The following is a 25,146-nucleotide window of genomic DNA, read 5'->3' on the forward strand; positions in this document are numbered from 1 at the left end:
GAACTTTTATTAAAAATTTCCCAAAAGATGTCTTCAGACAACATACATTCTGAGGGGTTTTTAAAAGTGCATTTTCCATGCCCTCTGGCATGCTTCATAAGACCCAGCCCTTTTCCCAATCTTTGAGGTGGAGGGGCGGGCATCTGTCATCCCTCTTTCCAGCCCCAAGGTTAGGGGGGAAGGCAAGGGCTTGTTTTGTTGACATGCTACCAAGGCTGATGGCTGTTTAGGACACAAGATCCTTTTCTGGTGCTATTTTTAGGTTGTAATGGTGGTGAAACATGAAAATATCAAAATTGCCTTCCTTTCTGACAATGAATAATAACTTTTCTTTGTTATGCACACCTACACTCTAATATTAGAAAGGAAACTTAATAGTGTTTCTAATTCCGGTGTCTCTTTCCAGGTGAATAAAGTTTTAAGAACTCACAATATCAAACCACATTGGATGTTTGCGCTAGATAGCATAATTCGCAAAGCTGTGCAGACTGCTATTACAATCCTGGTTCCAGGTGAGACACTTGCCACTCTCTGAAATAGTTCTCAAAGGCTATCCTCCTAAGTGCACTTAACATGGAGGAAAATTCTGCTGAAATCACCAACTTTACATGTTAATGTCTGCGGTTGCATACCCTTGTTGTGTTCCCCTAATAAAATTGTAATCTTTGAAGCAGTTATTGGCTACCCATGAGGGGGGGGGGAGTGTACAAGCACAGGACTCAAGCACAGATTGAAGGATCAGAAATATGCCAACTATGTGTCTCTAAAATATACCCACTAAAATGTATGTATGAAGAAGATGATAGTTTCAGTCCTAAGGACTTAAAGCTGCAAGTATTCTAAGACCTACAGCTAAAAAAACTGACACCTGATTATCAAGGCACTTGAATTTTACACTCCTCGTTTTATTTCTTTAAGGTTTAGCAATTCATTAGATTTAATCTGAGACTCTATCTTTCCCAGAATGCTTAGTACATGCTGTGATCGGTGAACACACAGTTAATCGGACCATATATATTAGCTCCCTTTGGGGCACATATCATTAAGACAAAATGATCAAAAACTGTTCAGCTTCTACTTCCTAAGCTCCTTCTAAAATCAAGAGGGCGATTTATCACTTTTGAAGTGCTTATCATTTTCTAAGTGCTATACAGAGTTTGAAAGGTAAGTCGATCCAGGCCCTGCAGCCTCACAATCTATCAACAACATGCAAAAGGAAAAGAAGAATGGAGAAGGGAGAAGAAAGCACATACATTCAGGCACTGGTTCTTGAAGTTACTGAATAATAATAATAATAATAATAATAATAATAATAAATGGTAGGAAGTGTGCAGTTTGGTCTAGATGGATTTATAAAATGTTTGAAAAAAATCAACTCTGGTCAGAGGCATGGAAAATAGTAAGCCCTGAAGCATTTGCTGTATGAAAAGTGCTCCGGCTTAGTGACCAGGAAAGAGCTTTAGAGATTATTTTTGAAAAATCCCATAAGCCTTCCATTCTGCATGCAGCTGCAATGAGTATTTGCAAGACATGAGAATGAATTGCCTGATAGATGTAGTGCAAATCCTAGTCAGCACTTGTTGATTTAGTAGCTGCCGCTGGTCAGACCTCAAGGCCTGTGTGTAGTGCAGAGGTTGCTGTACATCTCTTATAACGATCAGCCTACGTGCCAGTCCTACATCCTATAAAGGACATGGCTGTTAGAATTAGTAATAATTTCTTTTGGTTGCAACTGCATCCCACTTACATAACCAAATCAAAGCAGCTTACAATATAAACACAATAAAATGCCAACATTGCATCAAAAGCATATCCATAAAATGAAATGGAATGGAATGTAAAGCAAGAGCAGTATAGAACCACGCGAGGCAGGACAAAAGTGATGGCTTGGCAGGCCGATCAGTGGAGTCTACTAGTACAGTTTTATTATGTACAGTGCTTGGAGAGCTTTGCAGCCAAGTGGTTTATAAATCTTTGTAAATACAATTAATTAAATACATAATTACTACAAAGAAAGCAAGAGTCAAACAAGCCTGGTAGGAGGAAAGAAGGTAAGCAAACAAGGAAAAGTGCAAGAACAGCCTGAGGGGTGAGGACCCTGCGGCACATGCTTCGTAGGCAGAAGATCTCAGGTTCAATCCTTGGCATCTCCACCTGCTGCTTGCGTGAGTGCTGGGAGGACCGCTCCCTTTCTGCCAATTCCATCTGGCCTAGGGGGCGGGGCTGCATTCATCGCCACAGCATAAGAGGCCTGGGAGAGGCCTCCGGGACACGACTGCTGGTGCTGCTGCTTGCGTGAGTGCTGGGAGGACCGCTCCCTTTCTGCCAATTCCATCTGGCCTAGGGGACGGGGCCTGCATTCATCGCCACAGCATAAGAGGTCTGGGAGAGGCCTCCGGGACACGACTGCTGGTGCTGCTGCTTGCGTGAGTGCTGGGAGGACCGCTCCCTTTCTGCCAACTCCATCTGGCCTAGGGGGCGGGGCCTGCATTCATCGCCACAGCATAAGAGGTCTGGGAGAGGCCTCTGGGACACGACTGCTGTTGCTGCTTCGTGAGTGCTGGGAAGACCGCTCCCTCTCCTGCCAACTCCATCCGGCCTAGGGGGCGGGGCCTGCACTACCATCACAGTTTAGAGGACAGAGCAGCTACCGGCAGCAATGGACAAAATAGTTTTAAATGTTTTAATTGCTTTTAATTTGCAGCACCTTAAATGGGGGTTGTTGTTTTTTATAATATTATATTATTTCATTATCTGCTGCAAATGTTAAAGATGTTTATATATATTTTAAGGTGTTTTAAAGGTGCTTTTATTGTTTACTTTGTTGTACCACCGTGAATGGTGGTTTTTATTTATGTATTTTTGTTGTTCCATTTTGTTTTGTTTTTGGGGTTGGACACTGAGTGGGGCGGGGATTGGTTTTGTTTGGGCATAATTGTTTTGGTTGTTTTGTTTTCTATTTGTAAATGGAGGTTAGTATGAGGCTTGGGATTGCGACCGTGGAGGGGCGAGGGAGGTATGGCGGTGGGGGCAGATGTTATAGGCGAAGGGGATCGAGATATGGATATGCTCGTACCCCTTCCAATCTGCGCCCCATCCCGAGAGACGAGGGTAGGGTGAGCAAGGATTACTCACCTCCTTCACTGGTGTTGTGCAATGCCAGGTCTATAGGCAACAAAACTGCTACCCTGCGAGATTTCTTTATCTCGCAGGGAGTTGACCTGGCTTGTGTGACGGAGACCTGGGTGCGCGAAGGGGTAACTGTTACCTTACGAGAGATGGCGCCCCCGGGTTTCTCCGTCCTCCACCAGTCACGGACTGTGGGCCGGGGGGGAGGGGTGGCAGTATTAATCCGGGAAGATTGTTCTTTCAGGGCTCTACCATCGCCATCGATCCCCGGCATTGAATGTGTTGGCCTAGTGTGGGGCTCCGAGGAGAGCTTGGCTGTCTGGCTGGTGTACCGGCCACCTAGCGCACCAGCAGCCACCCTGTCAGGCCTGCTGGAGGCGGTGGCCGGCTGGGCCTTGGAGTTCCCTAACCTATTGGTATTGGGAGACTTCAACTTCCACGCTGATGCCACTCCCTCCTCACAGGCTCTGGACCTGGTGTCTTCCATGGCGACACTAGGGCTCTCCCAGTTTGTTTCGGGCCCCACACATCAAGCAGGCCACACGCTGGATTTGATCTTTGGCGCCGGTATAGATGTGATCATCTCTCCTTCGATGAAGGTGCCATGGTCTGATCACTACGCTCTGAAAGCCAGGATTGACTTTCCACCCCCACCCTGCTTAGGTGGCGAGCCGATTTGGGCTCGCCCGCGGAGGCTGATGGACCCGGATAGATTCCGTCAAGCCTTGCGGGACCTTGCTCCCCCTGGCGACTCATTGACTGAGCTTGTTGAGGGCTGGAATACCCAGCTCCTGGCAGCCATCGATGAGATCGCACCTAAGCGCCCTCTGCGACCCCGCAGAAACCGGGCTCCCTGGTTTACCGAGGAGCTTCGGAAAATGAAGCGGGACCTCAGACGGCTAGAGCGAGTATGGCGGGGTGCCCGTGACGGAGCCTCAAGAACATCTTATAGGGTTTTTATGAAAACCTATGAGATGGCAGTGAAGGCTGCTAAGAAGTCTTACTTCTCGGCCTCCATTGCATCCGCTAGCTCTCGCCCGGCACAATTATTTAGTATAATTCGGTCTTTAACGTCCCTTGAAGGACAGCCAAATTTAAATAACAATCTGACACACAGCTGTGAGGCATTTGCGAGCTTTTTTGCGGAGAAGGTCCTGTTGCTCCGCCATGACCTCTCTGCCAATTTGGATACAATAAAGGAACTGGAGGCCCCTCGACTGTCCTCGGGTCCAGTATTGGACCACTTTGACCGGATATCTCCAGCTGATGTGGACAGATTCCTCCAAGCTGGAAAGCCCACCACCTGTCCTCTTGACCCGTGCCCGTCATGGCTGATTAGAGCGTGTCCAGACGAGGTGCGGGGCCCCCTGGGGGATATCATCAATTTGTCCCTTGGCACCGGGATATTCCCAGGGGAACTGAAGGAGGCGGTGGTGCGTCCGCTCTTAAAGAAAACATCATTAGATCCCTCAGATCTATCCAATTACCGCCTGGTCTCGAATCTTCCATTCCTGGGTAAGGTGATTGAGAGAGCGGTTGCTGAACAGCTTGGTAGGTTTCTGGATGAAACATCTGCTCTGGACCCATTCCAGTCCGGCTTCCGCGCTGGTCATGGGACCGAGACGGCTCTGGTCGCCCTAACAGATGATCTCCGCAGGCAGCTGGATCGAGGCGGGTCAGGGCTGCTGATTCTTCTAGATCTGTCAGCAGCCTTTGACATGGTCGATCACGAACTCCTGGACCACCGCCTTGCCGACGTGGGGATCCAGGGCACAGTCCTTCAATGGCTGCGCTCGTTTCTCTCTGGTCGGGGACAGAGGGTGGCGCTTGGGGGGGAATTGTCATCACGCCACTCCTTGGTGTGTGGAGTGCCTCAGGGTGCGATACTCTCCCCGATGCTTTTTAACATCTTTATGCGCCCCCTCGCCCAGCTTGTCCGGAGTTTTGGGCTGGGTTGCCATCAGTATGCTGATGACACCCAACTCTATCTGTTGATGGATGGCCATCCTGACTCGGCCCCAGACACACTGACCAGATGTCTGGAAGCTGTGGCTGGATGGTTACGTGGGAGCCGGTTGAAGTTAAATCCTTCGAAGACAGAGGTCCTCTGGCTGGGGCGGGAAGATATGGGATCAGGGGGGCAACTCCCATCTCTTGCGGGGGTGCAATTAGTGCCAGCACCGTCCGTTAAGAGTTTGGGTGTAATCTTCGATACCTCCCTCTCTATGGAGTCGCAGATTACAGCTATAACAAAGGCGGCATTTTTTCATCTCCGCCAAGCTAAGCAGTTGGCCCCTTATCTCTCTCGTCCTGACCTAGCCACTGTGATCCATGCGACGGTCACCTCCAGACTGGATTATTGTAACTCGCTCTACGTGGGGCTGCCCTTGAGACTGACCCAGAAACTCCAGCGGGTGCAGAATGCCGCGGCGAGACTCCTTATGGGGTCTTCGCTGCGAGAGCACATTCATCCGGTATTATACCAGCTGCACTGGCTCCCGGTGGAGTACAGGATCAGGTTTAAGGTGCTGGTTTTAACCTTTAAAGCCCTATACGGCCTAGGACCCTCGTACCTACGGGACCGCCTCTCCTGGTATGCCCCACAGAGAAACCTACGGTCTGCAAATAATAACATCCTCAAGGTCCCAGGCCTCAGAGAGGTTAGGCTGGCCTCAACTAGAGCCAGGGCCTTCTCGGCTGCAGCTCCAAACTGGTGGAATGCTCTGTCAAAAGAGACTAGGGCCCTGCGGGACCTGACATCTTTCCGCAGGGCCTGCAAGACAGAGTTGTTCCGCCAGGCCTTTGGTCAGGGCGCAGCCTGACTCCCTCCTCTGGCAACCTGCACATAATTCTGCATAATTGGTTGCCATCAATTTGATTTAATTAATTTTATAATGAAATATTTTAGATTGTGTGATTATTTGACTGATTATTTGATTGTTGTTAGCCGCCCTGAGCCCGGCTTTGGCTGGGGAGGGCGGGATATAAATAAAATTTATTATTATTATTATTATGGGGCTGAGAAAGACCTGTGCCTGAAACATTGGATAGCTGCTGCCAGCTGGTGTAGGCAGCACTGAGCTAGATGGATCAGTGATCTGAATCAGTATGAATGAGCTGTCTAGGTTCGATCCTCAGCACCCCCCAATTAAACAGGATCATAGCTGGCCTTGCTGGACGACACTTCTGCCATTTGCAATAGGTTGACTACATAAACAAATATAGTCTGTTTCAATATAAGTACACTTCCTCAACTTCTACTGGAAGCCAAAGTACTCTGCTATGCTATGTCAGCATAATTTCTGTGGCAAGCTACTGTCTCATCAGCTGAACACAGCTTTTAGCTTTATATAGGTGTGATCTTATCCCTTCTTGGTGGCACTACTAGCAAGCTTTGTTGGTGACAAGTCTGTGCCAGTTTCTCCTGGGGATCAGCACCTAATTTAGTAGCTTGGTTTCTTATTTGTTCCTGATGTGCCAGATCTGCAAGGTTATTATCCCTGGGGTCCTTTCTTATTTCACAAACTGCATCTTGGTTTCAGCCTGGAGAATGGGTGCAACCCATACTGTTCCAAGTCCTCCAAGTTTTCTGCCCATCATACAGGAGGCTGCAGAGCCCGTCATACTTGTCTGTGATTTCACTGCTATAATTAACATCAAGCCTTCTCCCTAACAGAATTGAGGACACACTTCAGTTTAGCATCTGAGAGTGATACAGCCGATCAGGAGGACATCGAAGGTGAGGAGGAACATGAAGAGCAACCTCCAAATCCAACCATTCATCGGCCTTGCCTTGTACTGGAAGATGCTATAGCTACCTCAGGAGTGAGCACTCTAAGTTCTACTGTATCCCATGAATCCCAGGCTGCTCAGCGTTCCCTCAATGTTCAACTTGGAAGGCTAAAATTGGAAACTAACAGGTAAGTCCTAGGTAGTTGAAGACCTGGAGCTGATTCCATATCACACTTAACAAAGTTGCACCAACATTTTAAAGTATATTGTTGCACAATCCATTAGGTATTTCTCATTGGTTTTTTTGCACAAGTCTTAAACTGCTGTGCCAGATCAGTTTAATTCTTTAAGACTAGTAAAACACCGACACTCCCATCTAGTGGAGTGAGCACAGAGCTGTCAGGGCTGTGTGCATGCAGGGAGAAAAAATGGAAGTTCTAGCAGTTCGAAGGCATGTCAGAGTGCAAGTAGATAAATAGATACCGCTCCAGCGGGAAGGTAAACAGCATTTCCATGCGCTGCTGTGGTTTCCCAGAAGTGGCTTAGTCATGCTGGCCACATGATCCGGAAGCTGTCTGCAGACAAACACCGGCTCCCTCGGCCAGTAAAGCGAGATGAGCGCCGCAACCCGAGTTGTCCGCAACTGGACTTAACTGTCAGGGGTCCCTTTACCTTTACCTTTTGCCTATCAGGTGTTTGGTAGGAAGGAGGAGCAAGGGGGGGCAAATCTAGGCCGTACTCCATTAATGATTTCTCCCCAACAGACAATTGATAGAATTTTAGCTTTTCTTAAATAATAAAAATACAAATCTGACTGTTGAATAAATGTCCATACACAGTTCTTCTAGTTCTGGCTAAAATAGGTTCACAAAAAGCTGCTTCCATGTGAATCGTACATCTAGCTAGATTGATATAGCAGTCTAAAGCCTGCTTTTAAAATGTACTTGGGGTTTTAAACCTCCTTCGTTACATGGGCTTCCCAGATCTCCTGTTGTATTCCTGCCATTCACAACTCATGATTAAATAACAATTCATTTTCATAATAGTATGAACCACCACCAGGTCTTCTTAATAATTCATTCACTGGGAACAAATCCAAGCTACTGAACACCTGGCTTAGCACAGCTCCCAAAGCACATTGTTTTCATTGTTACTGACCTCCATTCAAAATATACTATAGAAAACTCAGTCTTTGGAACTAAATAATTATAAAAACAAATATCAAATAATGTTAGGCAGAGAATATAAAAAAACTCCCTGTTGTTAGCTTCCGGGTCCAAAACAATTCTAAGTATTGCTTTTAAAGCTGATTTTGCTCCAAAAACATTCATAGAAGCAAGTAGGCATAAATCCTAAGATTTCTGCTTATCGTGATTGTTCTGTAGGAGTTAGCATGGATTCCCCCCCCCCCATCTACGTGAATATCTACTAAATTCACTATGATCCTAATACACTTTCCACATTGCATATAATTAATGTACGGAAGTGTGTACATGCGTATGCTCACACATATATATTCCCACTTTTTCGCTATATATGTGCACTGCTAAAGGTGGACTCTTGTTCACTATCTCTTGCTCCTGTTCAGTGTTGTATTCTGGGACATTCAGTGCGGTGGGGAAATGGAACAGTGCTTCTTTTATCAGTTCTCTGGGATCTCATTGTGGTGGGGAGAGTAAATGTTGGGAGTTAGCTCCTGCAACCTGACACACACACACACCCCTTCCTGAGAGAGGCAAAGGAAGTGGGGTGGGAAATTATAGAGAAGGCCAATGATCCTCCACTCATCATTACACTGGAAGCAGGCACAGTCCTGCCCCACCTTTTCATCGCAGTACAGGCTTTGGTGAAGGACTCATATGAAGAACAATAGAGGGATATTTGTGTAGGGGAGGGTCATTTGCTTCTCTTTATGTCACATATTATTTAATCCAAGCTCCAATTTAAGAGGCAAAGGTGCATTCCCTGTTTGCATTACACACTGGCAAGCAGGTGGGGAAATAATCTTTTTGTCTGTGTTGTCTAACGGTTGGTTGGCAGTGGGGTGGGGACAAGGAAGCACGATGAGAAAGGTGTTGTTGACTGGATGGTCTCTTGTTCATTTCACCTCCTCTCCCTACTCGCTACATATATGCACTCCTTTGTCACGCATAATAATTTGCAACTGCATAAAATTATCACCGCCTAATTTCTTCCTTTCCTTTCCTAGCATTTGTTTCATGTAATGTTTTACCTTGATTCTAAAGGACTTGCTCTGGGATCCTTCATTCTTGGTGGGCTGTTTCACAGAACAGCATATAGAACCTTGCTTTATGGTAGTCTTGTTTGTCATGGAAGTTGTGTGAAGATATGGAAGTAGCTTTGGGGAATTACTAATGCAGTTCTGCATTTTTTTGCTTTTCACTTCATGTTCTTGCCTTGGCAAACACACAGTGAAATGTAACTCTTTCCTTTCATCTCTCTGACTTCCTTAACAGACTACTGGAAGAGCTAGTGCAGAAGGAGAGAGAATTTCAAGCCCTGTTGCATCACGCTATAGAAGAAAAGGAACAGGAGATCAAACACCTGAAGCTTAGGACTCAACCAATAGGTGCTCCACTAGAATCTTCAAAGGCAATTGCTCCTCAAAGCACTTTTCAAAAGAAGACTGAGCAGTCAAAGCCTTCACATGCCCCCTGACCCATCTTTTTCATTTTGGTTGTTTTGCCTCCTTTGTTTAAGACCCTTTATCACATTTTCTAGGCAGTTAGTTTTTTGAAACAGGCATATGATATACCCATAGCATGCATATTATTTCGCATACTGTATAGCATCAGTAAAGCAGGTGTTTTACCAATTTTACTTAGAACAAAGATTTATACGTTACTAGCTAACAGCAAGATTCTCTCTGAATTTTATTTCTAGGTTGTTGGGTTTTTTAAAAAAAGAAATCTGTAACATGCCTAGTTTTATTATTTATGTGTAAGCACTGACACTGGTCATTGTGAAGCTTTACCAGAGTAAGCAGGAGCAGAAGCCTAGACCACAAAATGGAATGGTACAACTCACTTTTGTTAAATACAGAGCAAAGCAAATGCCCATGAGGTTTCCCTGAAACAATTCAAATTAATTGTCACAAGGCTCGACCTTGTTGTAATTCAGCATGGCAGATCTTATGAAAGAATTCTGACAACAGATCTGATAAGATTTGGGTGCCTTTTGCCACTCAGTAATCACTTATCTATAATTCACAAAGCTTTGCACTACGTTATTTACACATACAAACTAAGATTTCTTCTAATCTTATGTTCTAGCACACATTATTTTCAGTCACTCAGCTTAAATAACTATTCTGTGGACGATTTAGGTCCATTTTTGTTACCTCTTTTTTTAAAAAAAATTCACATAAATTTGAACCATACATGATGTTTTTTAGCTATCTGCAGTTTATGTACACAAGGATCGTGAACAAATATTTTTTCTTCTAAATGGGTTCTCCCATATCAAGTCACTTAAAATGACAAATGGCATAATTATATGGGTAGTGGGTACAGTCCTTCCCTGCCATTTCTTCATATTGGCTGCTGATCATAATTAGCACAAGCTCAGTTCTGAAGTTCACAGTCTTTATCTAGCATTTTGCCCCATTGGCGATAGGGCACATGATGTAAAATTCCACATGAAGGTTGGAGGAAGTTTATGGGTCCATGTAAATGTAAAAATGCACTAACTTACCAGTCTCAAAAAAAAATTGTTTCAGCTATTCCTGGCACGTCTCTGTCTCACCATAGCACAACTGATGGAGGGGTTGAAGATCCAGATCTTACTAATTGGCTGAGAGTTCATGGTGCTGATGAAGAAACCATAAACAGGGTAGGAAAGATATTTTATTAGGTATGTTCTGTTTGTGATTTTGCTAGACCCAGAGGTTTAGTTTGCAAACCTTTAAACATTGCTTTATCTATCTGTTTGATGAGGGGGAAAATTGAATAAAGGGAAGAAAATCTGGTGTGTATAAAAAGCATAAATAGAATTGCTATATTTGTTCATCCTTCCTGGATTTGAATTAATATCATGTGTTGAAATATATTATGTCTGATCACTGGATCACTAGTTCAGTCATGAGCTACTTTTATTATTTATTACTTGGTCCAATGTCACTGTACTACAGCCAAGGTGTAGGCTTTCTACATATGTCACATATGTGTTCTGCCACTGAGCTATGGGCATTCAGGGGATAAGTGTGAAGAATCTCTGTAAACTACCATTAAGTCAAACATATTTCCCCCCCAAAAAGTCACTTTTTTTGGTGAGTGAACAAATCAGGAGCTGACGGTGTCATAAGGAGTCACCTTCTTGACACTGGTGTCACTAACTGCTCATCTGGGTGGGCCAGGATGCTAGCGAGGTCAGGGTTGCATGGATGCATTGGTAGAAATGCCTAGATTGGCTTTTCCAGTGCACGCATTCAGCCCCAACCTTGACGACGACTCCTAGATAAAACCTTCTGTGACTTTATTGCAATCTACAAAGCAGCTAAACAAGCAATCTTCTACTTGCAACTTTACTTAGTCCCATGGCTTCTGTTAAAAAATAAATTCTAAATGGTTTATAGACTCCTGTTGTTGGGCTGTTGTTGTTTTAAATGCTTATAGCTGAAATTCTTAATGTCTAGAGTAGAGGTGGAGAAACCTGTGGTCCTCCTGGTGCTGCTGATAGACTCCAGCACCCATCATGATTGACCTATGACCATGCTGACTGGGAGTTGGAGTCCAACAGTATCCGAAGGGCCACCGGTTCCACAGCCCTGAACTTGAGTGTAAAAATGCTAATGCACTAATGACTAGCACACTGCTTAATTTTGAGCAGTTCATCTGGTTCTTTATGCACTGCCTCTGACCAAAGCTCAGTTGTCTTTGTTATAGTCTTTACAGTGTAAGTTCCAGAGTTCTGTAAAAAAGAATCCAGAACACCATGGTTCTCTTACTTGGCTCTTATGGGCACATAAAGAACTAAAGTATTAAACAAAAATATTACATTACTCTTACACATTCATTTTACACTTTTCTTCATAAGTTACATGTGCTCTGTGCATCTTTCAGACAAATAGACTTTGATTTAATCAGGGATATTGTATAACCCTGAGAATAAAGCAAGAGTGGTAACCAGTGGCACAATCAGCATAACTTTCATCATAGATTTCTTGTTTTAGTTTTTGGCCGAAGACTACACACTAATGGACGTTCTCTGCTATGTTACTCGAGATGATCTAAAATGCCTTAGACTCAGGTAACCAAGTGTTTTTTGTTTTTTTAAAAAACAACATATTGTAGCACTTATTTTATCAAAGGGCTTATTATTATTCCAGTGAATCGATTACTTTTATTTACAAGCTTCTTATACTGACATAATCTTTCACATATACATATTGAATCCTTATTTATAATGCATTTATACAAATTGTGTTGCTTTTTAATGTATTTGATAGCTAAAACTAAACTAGTACATTTTATCAATTATGTAGCTAGTGCACTGCATTTAATTATAAGATATACATAAAAATCTCCATTAGGATGTCATTATTGCACAGTGATTGATAGGAGCTAAAATTAATGTGCATTGTTTCTGCTGAAGAAGCACACAAGGTGTCTGAATGAAGACATTTTGCCAGTGAAAATACTGTTTGTTGTGAGTAAAACAAAGCAAAAGAGAACAAAAAAAAGCCTGCTGTGACTTTCTTTTGCAGAGGTGGGATTTTATGTACACTGTGGAAGGCCATCACTGACTTCCGAGAGAAGCACACCTGACCCCGACTGAAGGGATTCCTCCATCTCTGAAGAGAACTGGAGCTTTCCAGCAGCCCGGAACAGGAGTTCTGTATTAAAAAAAGATAAAAATGCTGTTGCACTTTAATCCAGTATTTGTTTACTGTTGCTAAGGACACTGCAGCTTTCTGGCTGCGTCTACTCCTAACGTTCCTGAGAGACCTGTCTACAACATTAAATTTTATTTTAGTTTTAAATATTTTTTTACACAGAATCTTCTCTTTTTCTAAAATGATGGAACAGCGGCTATAATTAACAAAACCCATGTAAATATTACAAAGACCCATTGTACGATTTCATGTGATTCCACATCAACAAAGCAAATGTGAAAATTAGCTTTCTGCGTTAATATGTGTAACCAGAGCCTGTGATGGGGGCAGGGTGTTTTCTGAGACTCAGTCTCTTTTTCTCAGCCTGCAGAAGAGAATGATGGGAGACCTATTAGTTCAATCTCAGGGTGGCTTTGCAGCTTGCCTGGGGTGGGGTGGGTGCCTCAGTAGAAGGGGTAGGTTTTGGGCAGGGGGAGAAATAAGGGCCCATGGGTATTGCCTTCCCAAGGACTGAAGACATTGTTCTGAGGCTCTTGCATGTTTTCATAATTTGGGGTGGAATAAGTAACTGAAATGATTGTGTAAAGCTTATTTGGTAGCTTTTTCCTTCTAGTATGCTGAATATTATACTTGGTACTTACAGTCTTTTATAAATGTTTATATTGTTTTTATTTTAGTAACTTAAATCCTGGTCTACAGTGCAATTTGTTTTTAGTGTTGTTTATGTACTACTGAACTGTACCAGTTACATATGCCTGAAAATACATATAGTACTGTTAAGCTTGTTCTAAAGCTATCCATTGTGATATACATTTTAGGAATAAAAAATGATGCACAATTCTGATAAGATTTCTTGACTTACTGGGTTTAAAGTTGTAATTGAAAGATCTGAACAAACAGGAGGAAATGGAGAATAATTAAAGGGTCCTGCTAGTGAAAGTATAGCAGGCAGAAACATCTGTACAGAGGAAAAGTGTCTAAAAATCTGTAGAAGTTAGAAAAGCTACCCATCAATTTGTACATCAAAGAAATGTGCAGATGCATTTTTTAAGCAGTGGGGAAATAACTGATAGGATCTTAGTACACTTGACCATACACTAATTAGTCACCAGTGCACTGAAAACTGCTTTCACATACTTTCAGTTTAGTACTAGTCTTAAATCATCAAAAGGGCTGAGGTGGGCCAGTAGCTAAATTGAGTGCTTGTGTCTCTCAATAGAAGCCTGGCACAGTCTGAGTTCTTGCTTCTGTACCAGAACAGAAGAAGCCTGGTTTAGTTGGTAGTGTTGTTGTTTTTTTTAAAAAAATATTATTTTAGTGATGATAAGTTATAAGAGCTGCTGCATGAGTGTTGCCCTGGAATTGTCTTTGTACCCTCATGGAAGTTGCACTGGTGCAGTAGCTCAGGAGATTATGACCAGGATCCAAAGTACCATGCAACTACTTGTGCACTCTTCCTGGCAATGCTTTTGGACTTGAGGGCCATTCAAAAATAGGGCGGCAGGTGTGTGTGTGGAGGTGGAGGTCTGTTGTTGGAAAGTGGGAGGGTTCCCCCCCCCAAAAAAAAACACTCCCATTAGGCATTCTGAGTGTGCCAAAAGTAGCAAAGTCAGATTTCAGGGACAAGACAGGACAGTGGCAAAACATAATATAATCCCTTCTCCCTACCAACAAGGCTGGACTCTCCTTTGCTCTGGTGCAACAATCTTTTCCAACCAACCAATGAGGCAGCTGCCAAAATCATCACTATACGTTTAGTATAACTTTCTGATTTAGCAATAGCAAACCAAATGACAATACTGTTGAATTTTAAAGAAAAATGCATCAGGAGTGCTGTTGAATGGCAAATGTCCTCCCCTGCCCTATTTATCTCTCTCCATCCTCATTGCCAAACATCATTCCCTCCCAACTCACTCATGTGAGGCTGATCAGCCATGGCCTGCGTGCGAAAAACACAGCTTCTCAGTACCCATTGCTGCAAAAGGGTCAGATGGACCTCAGGGAGCTTTCTGCAGTAGTAGATGCACTACACCAGTGGATGAACTAGCATTCATAATGCTTGGAAGGGATCCTTTAAATTTACAAGGAGCTCTGCAAGCCTCAAAAGCAAGAAAATAAATGCAGTTAGATGTTCAGAGACTGAGGTTAACTTGGTAAAGCTGAATGCGGCTCAGGAAAGAGGCATAAACAAGAAATGCTTTTAAACTCACTGACTGTTCAAATGGGTCACTGTAATGCTGTTTCGCATGCATTGTGTAGGATTCTTTTATTTCTTTACTTTGGCTTATATAATGCTGTAATTTCTTTACAATCGGTACTAGATTTCATTCACCTTCTCCTGGCTATGGAATGAACCGTGGCTTTATCACCCATCTGCTGCTGTTCGTTGCTGCACTTTGGGCTCCAATTAATCCAAAGTTCACAGTTCATTTCTCCCGACTGTTTTGTGGATTTCAAAGTTTAGCCAAACGGATTTCTATTTCGATTAGCATATGCTAATCCGTGGCCCTTCTTTCTTGCGACTCCCCCCCCCCCCACCACCTTACGCTTAGCCAAAGTGCTCGTCTAGCCGGGGGGTGGGGGCTCGGACAGAGCAGGATTCCGAAGGGACTGAGGTGCTTAAAGGCGCTTGGATCGCAACAGAATCAAGGAAATAAACGCGAGAGCGGAAGATAAAGCGAGGGATATTAAAATGCCAATTCTCCTGCCGCCGCCGCTCCCTTGAGCCCCATATACAATAATGTGCAGCTTTCAAGACGTTCGGGCGGAAGCGCCACTTCGTACTTTATTGTTGCATGTTTATTTAGTCGGCTGAGCAGACGCCCCAGTCAGAACAATGGTTCTCTGGGCGAGGCAAAAGCCTCAATCCTTCAGGAACAATCCAAGCGACTTCAATGGGGCGGGCAGACCAACAAGCAGCCCCCCACCCCATCCCTCAGCCAATGAAAGTCTCCCCATGGCCGTGCCGTTTAAAGGCACCACAGCCCGGCCAGAGCTGGAGATGGTGGGGCTCCGTCGCGCCTCAGGCGGGGGTAGGAGAAGGCAGCGGCGGCGGCGGCATCCTCATCATCTCCCTCGCCTCCAACCTGCCCACTAGATGGCGCTGCCTGCCATAAACACCCGAGCCCGGCCACGCGCCCCTCCCTCCCGGGTCTGCTTGTGGCGCGCGCGCCTTTTCCCTCTCACCTGCCCGGGCCACGTTCCGCTCCCCGGGGGTGGGACGGAGCAGCTCCGGGGCGGAGCGCCGGAGCGAGGGAGCCGACATGGCGGAGGCAGAAGGAGCGGCCGCCAAGAAGAGCAGCGGCGTTCCCGCTGCCCAAACAGGTGAGTCTTGCCCGTGGCTCTCAGCCGACGGGGCTGAAGGGGCGCCGTGGGGGGGGGGCGTCTGTTTGGGAGGCGGCGAGCGCCCGTGCGCCCCTCTCCCCTCTTTGCCCGGCTCGAAGCCGGATGTTATTGTTGAGGGAAGGAGTCTGAAAACACCAGATGCGCTCCAGGGTGGAGGCGCGCCAGCGAGTCATAGGACTGGCGCGGAAGGCGCGCCTGCTGAGGTGATGTGGATGCACTCAGGCGGCCGCCCTGGCCACTGGGTCCGGCGGCCGCCTCCTGCTGGAACAGGTAAGGGCACCGCACCTGCACAACCCCAGTTCCTCAGGAAGAATAAAAATCGTCCTATACCCGTGGTTGCTTTGTGACCTTCATCTTGGTCAAGGATCTCTTGCCAAGGCTCCGTTATCCAGAATAAAATCCCCCACCCCAAAATAAAATCGAGGGTTTCAGTGCGGCCGTAACCACGAAAGTTTTGATGTGCAAGAGAACTAATGGGTTGTATGAGAATAGTTGGGCTTTCAGAAATTGCAGTGAAGTTGCCTTGCTTCCTTCTTAACCCCCCCCCTCCCATTTTCTTACATTATCAGGGTTCCTCTGCCATTAGCAATGATTGCAGCTTTTCACAGAGAAAAGCTGCACCTGTTGAGTATCTGCTTGCTGGGCAACAATTAAAGGCAGCCTTGCTAGATAAAAACTGGTGAAGCTGTTGCTGATTTCCCCAGCATCTTCTGTTGTTTACTTTGTTATGGTAAGGAGTTGGATTTTGGTGGAATCTTGGCACTTGCAGCTTGTGCTATAATGTTTTCTGTGATTTGCTCATGGGCTTTTTTTTTTTTTACTTTGAGATGCGACACATTTAAAGAGAACAGAACAGAACTGTGACATCTAGTGTTTGCTAGCTTTTTTTTGAACATCAGACCATTACACAGTTTGTTTGTTCTGTAGGGTAGTAAAGAGGTGGATTAAGCAAATCATAACTCTGTTGGTAGGAGCACGATACAACACAGTAGCTATTAAGACTAGCAGATAAGGACCCGTTTTATGTTGCAGGGCCCCCAAAGACTGCCGTGGACAGCAAGCCAATATGTTTCCCTGGCACGGCTCCCCTAGGACCTATGCTGGATAAATCATCTCTTTCCCTTTCAAGCAGAGGGAGGTGTGAAGTTGTGTCCCCACTGGAGCCACCTGCCACTCTTGCATGTTTACAAGCCCTTTTGGACAGCTTTCCCTATATCCTGGCTGAGATTCCCTTCCTTTACCCCCTAAGGTTTCCTGGAACTCAACAGCTGTGTTCCTTAAATATTGCATACTGCCTCAGAGAAGGGAACATTTTCGCCCCCAAACTCCCTTCGCTCCATCTGGTTCATTAATTACTGGAACGCCCACCTTGAAATAATCCTGCCTGTGTCTCTCTTTAGTTTCCTTGCCCTGTTTCCCATTTTGGTAGGGCAGCCCACAGAGTTTTGCCTTTCCCTTTCAGAACCTATTTACTTTTTCCTAACAATGGGAACTAACTGCAGTGGGTCCAGTGTCCTTCAGTAATGTGCTTATTAGTTGATGGGCAATAGCAATTGAAGATGGCTGGTGACTTCTTGTAGACTTCCAAAAGCCATCTCACTGGCCCCTGTGGAATACAGGATGCAGGACTAGATGGAAATTTGGTCCAGAAAACTGGACATTTATAGGTCTCTCCTCTCACTTTAAGTCTCACAAGATACCAAGACCAAGCCTCAGGTACCTTAAGTGATGCAGGCCTGAAACCTCCCACTATGAAGTCAAACCAGGTCACCCTATTTCTCCCTCTCAAGCCATCTCCCCCTCCTGGCAGGATTAGCCACACATGATAGTGGGGAGCCCTTTGCCTTCGTTCTTCAACTCCCACCTTTGCATTTTGCTCATTTGACTTGGAAGTGGCCCTGATCTAGATTGACATGAGTGTAAGGGAGTTACGTTTTATTTTTAAACTATATTTTCTGGAGTTTTATAGCTTGGTTGGCAGCACTTGGAGAGCAGAAGCTTTCAGCATGCTGATTTCTACAGAGTGTGGTTAATCTGATTTGAAAGCTTTCTGCTAAAAGGCAGGTGTAAGCTTTGCAGTCGAAAATCCTGTGCAGAAGTACATGCATGAATAACTCTACTTGGTCCTAATGGAATGACTCATAGCAATAAATTTGAACGTACATGAAAAAAACACACTTGCTAGAGTTGTGGCATGGTGTGTGTGATTAATGATTTCAATTTTAATTTGAACTAGCTTACTGAGTAAAAATAGCCAATTCTGGGTACACTGTATTCTAATTTTAAGGATGGTCAGTATTGCAGCTGGTTCTGGGAGTGCATGTTATATGAGCTGATTTGCACTTCCTTGTTTTATTGGTATCATCATTGTACTGTTGAAGCCACACATTGAAATAAAGCTAATACTCGTCATGCATTGTTTCTCATATTGTCTGTCTCGTGTGTAACATTGCAGTTTTTTCTACATATCTGTTTTATTTGAAATTGCCATAAAGAATAGAGATTCATGGGCAGGGTGCTAAAGATCTGTAGCTTAACACTTTATGCACTATTTCTGGATGAGGAGCTGAATGGGAGGGTGTGAAACTGCCAGGCAATTTCATGGAAATGGAAACTCTGAAATAAGAAAGCTCTCTTTCTTGAACTACAGAAGCATAGTGCAATATTGCAAATAACGTTAACCAATAATTTGCCTAAACCAGCATAGGTGTGCTGACTGGGGCTTAATGGAGTTGTAGTCCAAAGCATCTCTAAGGCACCAGGAGATAGAGGCTGATTAATCTGTGCATGATGATCCAGTCAAATATTTTTGAATCAGTGTGGGACATTTGGAAGATAACCTGAATAGTTGACAGCAAAACTACAGTGCCGTTTTAAACTGCATGCTAGGTAGCTTTGTCAGGGGTGCAGGATACAGCCATATTTGAATAGCCTGGTGACTGTAGTATCTTGGTATCTCCAAGACTGGATTTTTGCAATGTGTTTTATATGGGGGCTGCATTTGGGCCTGAACCAGACATTCCATCTAGTGCAGAATGCAGCAGCTAGACTGTTGATGGGGGTAGGTGGTTGATAGCATGTGACATCTTATAAAACATCTGCAGTGGCTGCCAATATGACACTGGGCCAGGTTCAAGGTTCTTGTATTAATAGATAAACCTCTGAGCACCCTCAGTCTAGGATACCTTAAAGACCACCTGAGCTCTTATATCACAGCTCAATCCCCCATGTTTACAGACACTTACCTGATTCGCTTCAACTAGAAGTCAGACATTTAGTGTCAGCAGCCCCACGCAGTGTCCAGCAGGTATTTTGCAGGCATTCTCGGTACTGACATTCAGGTGTTTCTTGAGGACCTCCTTATGCTCCCAGGCCTATTCTCTTTTAAGTTTTCTTAAGATTAGCCAGTCATTTGAATGATTATTTTGCATTGTTTTGATGACATTCTGTGCTTTATTATATGTGTATGTAATGTACACCACCTTGATATGTTATGTGATAAATAAGTATTCTGCAATATGTGAAAGGGATGCAATCTTTGCCCAGAGAGTATTCAGTCTACTTTAGACAAAGATGGTAGAAGAGTGACAAGGTACAGAGTGAAATATCGGCATGAGCATAAAAGGAAAGAGTCAGATTAGCCAGAAGGAAAGCTAAAGGTTCAGAATTTTCTTTTTGCTCAAGAATGGTCTTGAGTGGGGCTGGCCAAAGAAGGAAGACCTGTCTATTGCAGACAGTGGCGCATTTAGAGTTTTTGAGACTCTGGACTTAATAGCTTCCCCACGTCTTTAAATGGTAAGGTGCGTTACTTAACTAACTTCAAAATGTAGTTAGCTACCCCTGCTGCATTTGGTAAAAGGTAAAGAGACCCCTGACCATTAGGTCCAGTTGCGGACAACTCTGGGGTTGTGGTGCTCACCTCGCTTTATTGGCCGAGGGAGCCGGCATACAGCTTCTGGGTCATGTGGCCTGCATGACTAAGCCGATTCTGGCGAACAAAAGCAGCACACGGAAACTCCGTTTACCTTCCCGCCAGAGCGGTACCTGTTTATCTACTTGCACGTTGACGTGCTTTCGAACTGCTAGGTAGTCAGGAGCAGGGACCAAGCAATGGGATTCGAACTGCCAACCTTCTGATCGGCAAGCCCTAGGCTCTGTGGTTTAACCCACAGCACCACCCAGCTGCATTTGGTAGCAATTCTGATTGTTCTGCTGAGTGGGGACCTGATCATCTGCTTTGTTGGCATGACTAATGGAAGTGGGACATGCAGACAAAGGAAACTGTGAGCCAACATATGCTGCTTTTACCTTTAGTACCAGAGTTTTTAAAAGTATCTCTCAGTTGAGAACAGCACATACTTGATCCTATTCAGAGTTGGGGGAACCACAGCCCATTGCTTTCAGTGGGCTTATTTACCCTAAACGCTGCTGCTTCTGCTGTTGTTGTTCTTACCTTGTTAGTCATTTGTTATACTAATGGCTTCCAAGCAACTAACAGCAGATTTAAAACCAAAGTATGAATGGACATACATTATAATACGAACACATTCATGCAAAATGCTGCAGTTCATAAAAAAGGCACAAAGCAACACCCCCACAAAAGTCCATCTGACTCTGAATAGGGTCAAGCTGCTTAATGGTTTGGTTTTTCTGTATTCAGCATAAGCTTGCTCCTTCAAAATCTCACATGATGTTCAGAACTGAATGTGCTGAGTAACATCTTGACTCTGATTTTTGTTGTGCAAATTGTTTGTTTCACCCCCCCCCCCCGGAATCTATTTAATTCCTTACATCCTAGAATTAGTGTTTGTTACAGAACTCCCTTCGAAATGCAGGGCTTTCAGTTTGCTCTTTTGCAGTGGGTGGATGTATAATTTGCAAATTATCTTACAACAAGGTGTAGCAGGTGATCACATTAATAAAAGGCTGGAACTCAGGCAAATGTAATTCAAATCAGTCCCTGGTATTTTTGTGCCCCTAGCTGATGTAAAGCAATTTCTTTGCCAATGTGTGCCATGCCAGGATATGGGGTAGCAGAATCCTAATAGTGTGTAGGTGGATGAAATGAATAGGTTGCAATGCAGGTTAATTACTTTCTGGAGGTGTTAGTCACAAGGACATGGAATTATATTCAGTGGTATGTTTTGAGATATCCTCTTTTCTACAGAGGAAATAGATTTTTCTCCCTTGATGGATGGCAGCACCATAGGAAATACCAGCATAGGCGTCACTATTTACAGGAGAGTTCTTTTCCTTTAATCAGTTTATGAAGAATTCTTCCTCTTTCTTCCCAGTGTGGTGTAGTGGTTAAGAGCGGTAGTCTCGTAATCTGGGGAACCGGGTTCACGTCTCCGCTCCTCCACATGCAGCTGCTGGGTGACCTTGGGCCAGTCACACTTCTTTGAAGTCTCTCAGCCCCACTCACCTCACAGAGTGTTTGTTGTGGGGGAGGAAAGGAAAGGAGAATGTTAGCCACTTTGAGACTCCTTAAAGGGAGTGAAAGGCAGGATATCAAATACAAACAACAACTCTTCTTCTTCTTCTTCTTCTTCTTCTTCTTCTTCTTCTTCTTCTTCCATCTCCTTTGTAACTGAGCGTGAGCCTTCCCTAAGCAGTCACCATTCCCCACCAGATGTTGCAGGACTGCAGCACCCTGACCACTGGCTTTTCTGGCTGGGGCTGATGGAAGTTGTAGTCTATGTTGTTTGCTGGGACATACTTAATGAAAGCTACCTTTTAAGTGGCTTTCTGTATCAAAGTTCATCTAGTCTTAAAACACGTGGAAGCCAAGAATCACAAGTTACATTTTAACAAGTCTTTCTTATTTGTATAGTGCTCTAAAAAAGAAGTGTGTAGTTCACCTGATACCAGTTGCTGAGAATTGCAGGTGAGGAGAGTGCTGCTGTGCTCCAGTTCTGGTTGTGGGCATCTCTTAGGCCAGTGTTTCCCAACCGGTGTTCCGCGGCACACGAGTGTGCCGTGAGACGTTGCCTCGTGTGCCGCGAGATGCCTGGAGGGAGGCGGGCGAGTCGGGCGGCGAGAGGCGGGGCGGCGGCGGCGAGGAGAGGCCGCGCCTCCTGCTGCTGCCTGGCGCTCCTCCTCGCAGCCGGCAGCGCTGCCTGGGCGCCTCCGCGCGACTCTGCCTCGCTGGGTTTGGTCTCCCAGCAGAGACGGGTCACATGCGCCCCTCCCTCCCTCCCTCAGCCTGCGCGGAGGGAGAGCCAGAGAGAGGCATCGCTCCTGCGCGGCGGGAGAGGGAGCAGCCGGAGCGATGCCCCAAACGAAGGCATGGGACCGGAGGGGAAATCCTCTCCGAGGAGGATTGAGCGCAGCTGAGAGAAGCCTTTCGAGGAGCTGCCGTGTCCCCTGGAAACCCCCTTCCCAGCTCTGCCTGCCTGCCTGCCCAAAGCTTGGAGGTTCCCCGGCAAGGGGGAGGGAAAAAACTTTCACTTTTGTGCGTCCCTCCCGGCGTGACGCTGCGCGTTGACGTCACGGGGCGGGGCTTTAATGGTGGTGTGCCGCGAGATTTTTTTTCAGTACACAGGTGTGCCGTTGCCCAAAAACGTTTGGGAAACACTGTCTTAGGCATCTGTGAGAGCAGGGTGCTAGGCTAGAGCCTTTGGAGTTATCCAGCAGGCTCTTTGGAGCAAGAGTAACGTGATTCATTGATGTGTTTGCCTCACATGCAAATTGTGAAGCAGGAAGGAAACTGTGCTCAGGGGAGGAGTGGAGGAGGAAGAACCTGCTGTGATTTCTCTTTACATTATATCCATCATCGCCCTGTGTTGATCTCCAAAGGCACTTTGTCAGGGAGATAACATAATGTTTTATGAAGGCAAGGTTGAGCTTTTAAGAATCTGACCCGACAGTCTCACATTTACCGTTGCCCTTGGAGAGCAGATGCATTTTGAAATTTTATTTTATCACAAAAACATAGTAAATATAGGAAGGGGTGTTTCTTGCCACCAGTTAACATACACAGAACGTTAATGACTGAAGATCCGCAGTCTGAAGGCACAGACTGAGTAGCGAAGCAAAATAAGGTATCAAATACTGCAAACACTATCACGCTTTAGGTATAGCCGCTGCTCTGTGTAGTTAGGTGACTGGATTCATTTATACACAGATTGAACCACAAGATGGTGCTGCTGACATTTTAATTGAAGGATATGCTGCTGAGCAGTAGCATTATTTCTGTTCTGTAAAGGATGTCCTGTATTTGTTTATGATGCCACTTTCTGAAGACAGTTGAAATGTTTGTATTATAACATACTCTGATCTTAACAAGTTTTCATTAAAATGATATTGCAGATAATGGCCCTGAAAAAGAGCTGGAAAAAAATTCTTTAAATTAAAAGCTGTCAAGATCAGATTGGTTTTCATTTAAAAGCAACATATTTCAGAAGGTGCTCTCACACATATTTACATATATAAAACATAAATGCCTTCTAGAATACTGATGCAATATTTTTAAGCCTTATAATTAAAAGTTTCACAGTCATATGCAGTATGATTACTGCACATTTCATAAAGAAAATGGAAAGTATAAGGGAGACCTTTCGCAGAGCAATCCTAACCCCTGGTGAAGGCTGGCTGAAGGGGGTTTAGGATGAGGCAGAAGGGTAGCCACCAACAGGGATGACCTCTGCTGGCTGGCCATGGCCTTCTTGTCCTGGAGGCCTCTGGTTCATCTGTAGAAATCTCTGTGGGTATAGTTGCAATGACAGCAACATTTCCACCAGTGGAATGGGATGCTCTGGGCTGTGTTGGGAAAATCTTGGATACATTGGGTTCAAAGCCCTTTCCTTCCTTCCTTCCTTCCTTCCTTCCTTCCTTCCTTCCTTCCTTCCTTGACAGTCACCCAGATCAGGTCTGTTAAATAATTAATTTTCCTCCTGCTAATTTAAATGAGGGGGCAATTCAGTAAGCAAAAAACAAACAGCAGCAATAAAGCAAGAGAGAAACCATCTGGAGTGAGTTAACAGGTAGGTCTGGAGCAAGATGTGGACAAATGGGCGTGCCCTTCCTGCCCTCCATTTCACTTAGGGAAGTTGACTGAATTTTCAGTTGAATCTTACTTCAGCACTGGTGATAGGACAGCGTCTTCCATTGTACCCGAGAACAGCTAGCTTGGCACACGTGTGCACGTGCACACACACACACACGGCCAGCCATGTGGTACAAACAGCTCTATCTTCCAGCACCACACAGCACCTGAATCTCCTACCCCCGCCTTAATCTGCTACCTGAGGCAGCCTAATGGTAGAGCCGTCCCTGCTGGTCAGTCTATGAAAGGGACAAATCTCCGACCACTTCACTCACCATATGCACATTTATGATTGCTCTGTTAATTCCAGTATAGGGAACAAAATGTGTGCACAGATCTTCCTCTTTTGATTGAGCTATTTATTTTAAGACCATTTCTAAAAATATCCAGAAGATATACAGTAAACCATAAATGCACAATAAAACCAATCGTCTAAACCACTGAAAGCAACATTAAAGGCTATAAAAAGTACAACACAGCATCACACTGTAGAAAAGCAGAGTTCAGCTTTAACGGCCAGAGAGAGCCTGAAGAAAAGAGGCATGCCTTCAAAAGATGTCTGAAGGAAATAGCTGATGATATTTGCTATATAGCAACATTCCATAGAACAAGGGAAATGGCAGGAAATATCATTTAATGGCCCACCATTCTAAAAGCTCATATGCCTAGTGGGCTTGGAAATTTGTTTTTTAGAGTTCAGGGATCTTGGTGTGTGGTAAACGATGAAGGCATGTTATAAACTCTGAAGCAGTTCAGAAAGAGAGCACAAGTGAGTATGCATACAAAGGAAGTGTTTCATCTGTTTTCAAGGTGGAAAAGGATTTGGCATGTCAAAGATAATTAAACATTATCCCTCAATTTATCTCAATTAAGTAGGCAGTATGTAGCCACCAGACAACATGCTTCTCTTTTCTACTTTGGAAAAAAAATGCAAAAATGCAAGTACCAAACATGTGCAAACCTGTTTTTGGGTTTAAATTGGCCATCCTTCTCTAACAACATGACAAAAACTACTATCAGACCACTAGAGTAGGAGAAA

The 25,146-nt window shown here is 44.7% G+C and overlaps 2 protein-coding genes across 6 annotated transcripts in view; both read left to right on the forward strand.

The window, feature by feature from the left end:
- The window catches only part of MAP3K5 (mitogen-activated protein kinase kinase kinase 5), a 103,546-nt gene extending 89,993 nt beyond the window's left edge, over window positions 1–13,553 (forward strand). For 2 of the 4 annotated variants that reach the window (XM_082215887.1, XM_082215888.1), the window contains exons 25-30: window positions 407–512; window positions 6,806–7,049; window positions 9,339–9,451; window positions 10,601–10,713; window positions 12,053–12,129; window positions 12,587–13,553. In XM_082215887.1, the coding sequence (XP_082072013.1) occupies window positions 407–512; window positions 6,806–7,049; window positions 9,339–9,451; window positions 10,601–10,713; window positions 12,053–12,129; window positions 12,587–12,647 (714 nt within the window). In that variant the 3' untranslated portion in view covers window positions 12,648–13,553. Of the gene's footprint in view, window positions 1–406; window positions 513–6,805; window positions 7,050–9,338; window positions 9,452–10,600; window positions 10,735–12,038; window positions 12,130–12,586 lie in introns of all 4 variants that reach the window. The other 2 variants (XR_014217753.1, XR_014217754.1) reach the window with 2 other exon arrangements.
- A 2,332-nt stretch (window positions 13,554–15,885) lies between these two features.
- MAP7 (microtubule associated protein 7) overlaps window positions 15,886–25,146 on the forward strand; it is a 111,377-nt gene continuing 102,116 nt past the window's right edge. The window contains exon 1 of one of the 2 annotated variants that reach the window (XM_082215924.1): window positions 15,886–16,039. In XM_082215924.1, the coding sequence (XP_082072050.1) occupies window positions 15,979–16,039 (61 nt within the window). In that variant the 5' untranslated portion in view covers window positions 15,886–15,978. Of the gene's footprint in view, window positions 16,040–16,243; window positions 16,331–25,146 lie in introns of those variants that run through there. The other variant, XM_082215923.1, reaches the window with a different exon arrangement.

The sequence above is a fragment of the Podarcis vaucheri genome (genome assembly GCF_965113315.1).
Source record: "Podarcis vaucheri genome assembly, chromosome: 3".
Classification (NCBI taxonomy): domain Eukaryota; kingdom Metazoa; phylum Chordata; class Lepidosauria; order Squamata; family Lacertidae; genus Podarcis; species Podarcis vaucheri.